General features: G+C 65.7%; 1 protein-coding gene across 1 annotated transcript in view; it reads right to left on the bottom strand.

Annotated features, from left to right (window-relative positions):
• Positions 1-20: 20 nt before the first annotated feature.
• LOC122193769 (cAMP-specific 3',5'-cyclic phosphodiesterase 4A-like) overlaps positions 21-3,159 on the bottom strand; it is a gene marked incomplete at its 5' end in the record, with an annotated part of 3,362 nt that continues 223 nt past the window's right edge. The window contains 7 exons of the mRNA XM_042894640.1: positions 21-578; positions 940-1,122; positions 1,220-1,342; positions 1,503-1,657; positions 2,029-2,128; positions 2,444-2,608; positions 2,943-3,041. Coding sequence (XP_042750574.1) covers positions 378-578; positions 940-1,122; positions 1,220-1,342; positions 1,503-1,657; positions 2,029-2,128; positions 2,444-2,608; positions 2,943-3,041 — 1,026 coding nt within the window. The remainder of the gene's footprint in view (positions 579-939; positions 1,123-1,219; positions 1,343-1,502; positions 1,658-2,028; positions 2,129-2,443; positions 2,609-2,942; positions 3,042-3,159) is intronic.

Below are 3,159 nucleotides of genomic sequence, written 5' to 3'. Positions count from 1 at the left end.
ATGCTGCCATGGGTGGGGGGGGGGTCACCACTCTTCCCCCCACCCATAAAAGCCCCATGTGTGTGGGCTGGATCACACCTGCCCCCATAGAAACCCTATGGGGAGGGGGTGATGCTGTGGGGAGGGGGTCACCACATTCCCCCCACCCATAGAAACACCCATAATGCGGAGGGGGGGGGCTCACCACTCTCCTCCCTACAGAAACCCCATAGGGAGGGGGTGATGCTTGGGGGGGAGCAAGGGTCACCACTCCCCCCCTCCAGTACAGACCCCCATAATGTGGACAGGGGGTCGCCACTTCCCCCCACATAGACACCCCCTAAGAAGGGGTGCTGCCGTGGGAGGGGGGGGCCATCCCCATCGCCCCCCATGTGGGCTCAGCTCAGCTCAGAGCTGCTTTCCATGGGGGGGGTGTTTCCCCCCTGGGGGGGGGGGTCGCTCCCAGGTTGGGGGGCGATGCGCTGTCGGTACCACTCGTGGTTGCGCTGCAGCGCCTGCAGCATTTCCTGCGCTTCAGGTCGCACCAACGCAGCCCACGTCTCCCAGAGCGGCTGCACCACCTCCTCAATGAAACACACCTGGGGGGGTCAGAGGTCAAGGGTAACCCCTGGGGGGTTAGGGGTCAAGGGGGGAGGAAGGGGTCACGGTGGGTTTAGGGGTCGGGGGTCAATGGGTGGTGGGTGTGGGGATGGGGGTGGTGGTCTCCGTACCCCCTGTGGATGTGGAGACCCAACAGCAACACCTCGGTGACCCCACACCTCCCCCTCCCCACCCACGGCCATAACAGAACCTTTATTTGGGGTCACCCCACTAACCCTAACCCTAAGAAACCCTAGGACCCATAGAAACCCTAACCCTAACCCTAACCCTAACCTCCCCCTCCCCACCCGGCACCCGCGCCCACACCAGCCCCCGTTCCCCCCCGGGCCCCCGTCCCACCTGTGCCCTCTCGATGGAGGCGGTGCCGCGGTCGCACATGGCGCTGACCTCCATTCCGCGCTGCCGCTCGCGGTCGCCCTGCTGGAAGAATTCCTCCATGATGCGCTCGGACCATTGGCGCGACAGCGGCAGCGCCCGCGTCGGGTTGCTGAGATCCGCGCAGTGCACGACGGCACGCAGCACCTGCGGGGACCCCGGTGTGACCCCAGCGTGACCCCATTTGTGTCCACAATGTGACCCCACTGCACCCCCAATGACCCCCCTGCCCCCGTTGCCCCACCTGGATGCGCGCGCTGTCGCTGTGCAGTCGCAGCGCCCCGCTGTCCGTCAGCTGCTTTGTCTGCACCACCGCCCTGAGGTCGGCCAGCAGCGCCATGTGTCTGGCCATGTCTGTGGCCAGGACCTGGGGGGGATAAAGGGGGGGGGCACGGAGCCACGTCAGAACAGTGCCTGGGTCACATCGGGGGGCACCTTCCCTCCCGTGGCCACAGGGACCCACTGGGGACACTTGGGGGTGGCTATGGGGCAGCTATGGGGCAGCTATGGGGCACTACATTCCGCACCACATCGGTGACGATGGCGCGGAGGCGGCGGCGCTGCGTGCTGCTGAGGTTCTGGAAGATGTCGCAGCCGTCGTCGCGCAGCAGCCGGAAACCGACGGCGACGTGGTGCTGCTCCAACACCGACTGCTGGTTGTAGAGCTGGGCCAGCGCCGAGTCTGAGGGGCACAGCGAGCGTGCGAGGTGAGCATGAAAGGGGAGGATGAGCGTGCAAGGGACGAGTGTGCAAGGGACGAGTGTGCAAGGGCTGTGATGTGCGTGTGGTGTGCGATGGGGGTGTGGAAGAGGGAGTGGGGGGAGTGCAGGAGGTGTGCGAGGGGAAGTGTGCAAGAAGTGTGCAAGGGGGAGCGTGTGAGACGGGTGTGCAAAGCACGCAAAGCAGAAGCTGCCTGCAAGGCGCGTGCAAGGGGCGAGCGTGAGCGGGGGGCGAGGGGGAAGTGTGCAACCGGAGTGCGGGGGGGGCGCTGCGCATGGCACGCTTTGCACACAGCTCGCTTTGCACACGGCGCGCTTTGCACGCGGCACTGACTGGTGCTGATGAGGAACTGGTTGGTGACCCCGGGGTGATCGACGTCGTGGATGGCGGCGGCGAAGAGGGCGGCCAGAACCTCCAGGTCTGAGAACACCGCCTGGGGGGGGCAGCAATTAACGAGCCCGCTAATTGGGGGCCTTCATAAGGACCCTGTGACCCCCACCACCTCCCCACGACCCCCTGCAAACCCACAACCCCTGGTGACCCCATGTGCCCCTTGACCCCTGATGACCCCCACAACCCCCACGACCCCTTGACTCCCATGACCCCTGGTGACCCCCATGACCCCTGGTGACTCCCACCCAACCCCATGACTGCCACCAGCCCCCCACTGTGACCTGCACAACCCCATGACCCCCACGACCCCCGCTGACCCCGTGACCCCCGGTGACCCCGTGACCCCGTGACCCACGCGCAGGGCGGTGCAGCGCAGCAGGACGTGCGCAGCGTGCAGGACGTCGGCCGCGTGCAGGCTGCAGTGATAGGCCACGTCCCGCCGGTAGCGCAGCTCCAGCGCCCGCGAGAAGCGCAGCAGAACCGGCAGCGGGATGGAGAAGCGGCCGGGCAGCCCGCGTTCCTATAGGGGATATGGGGGGGTCAGGGGGGCTGTAAGGGGGGACAGGGGGGGGTTTCATGGGGGGGCTATGGGGTTCCATTAGGGGTTATGAGGGGTTTAAGGGGGGCTACGTGGGTTTCATGGGGTTCTGTGGGGTGCTATGGGGTTCTATGGGGTTCTGTGGCTTTCTATGGAGTTTTATGGGGTTCTACAGGGTTCCTATGGGATTTATTGGGGGAGTTATGGTGTTTTATGGGGTTTCATGGGGTTCTATAGGATGGATTTTTTGGTGGGGGGGGAGGCGGGATGTATTATGGGATGGATTTGGGGGGGTGGTTGCAGGTCCCCCCCATACCTGAAAGACGCTGTAGACGATGCAGCTCAGGGAGCGGCCGCTGGAGAACTGAGCCACGCGGAAAATGTTCAGCCCCCAATCGTTGAGGCTCTGCAGCTCCTGGGGGAGGGGGGGGGGGCAAAAATCACCCCCATGTGGATCCCTCCCCCCCCCCCGACCACCCGTCCCGCCGGACGGGCGTCGTGTAGGGGGGGGGGGGGGGGGGGGGGGGGGGGGG

Source organism: Lagopus leucura, unplaced genomic scaffold (assembly GCF_019238085.1).
Source record: "Lagopus leucura isolate 7727_CA_CO unplaced genomic scaffold, USGS_WTPT01 33558-0_obj-0_obj, whole genome shotgun sequence".
Lineage (NCBI taxonomy): Eukaryota > Metazoa > Chordata > Aves > Galliformes > Phasianidae > Lagopus > Lagopus leucura.
This window is presented reverse-complemented; position numbering and strand designations above follow the sequence as displayed.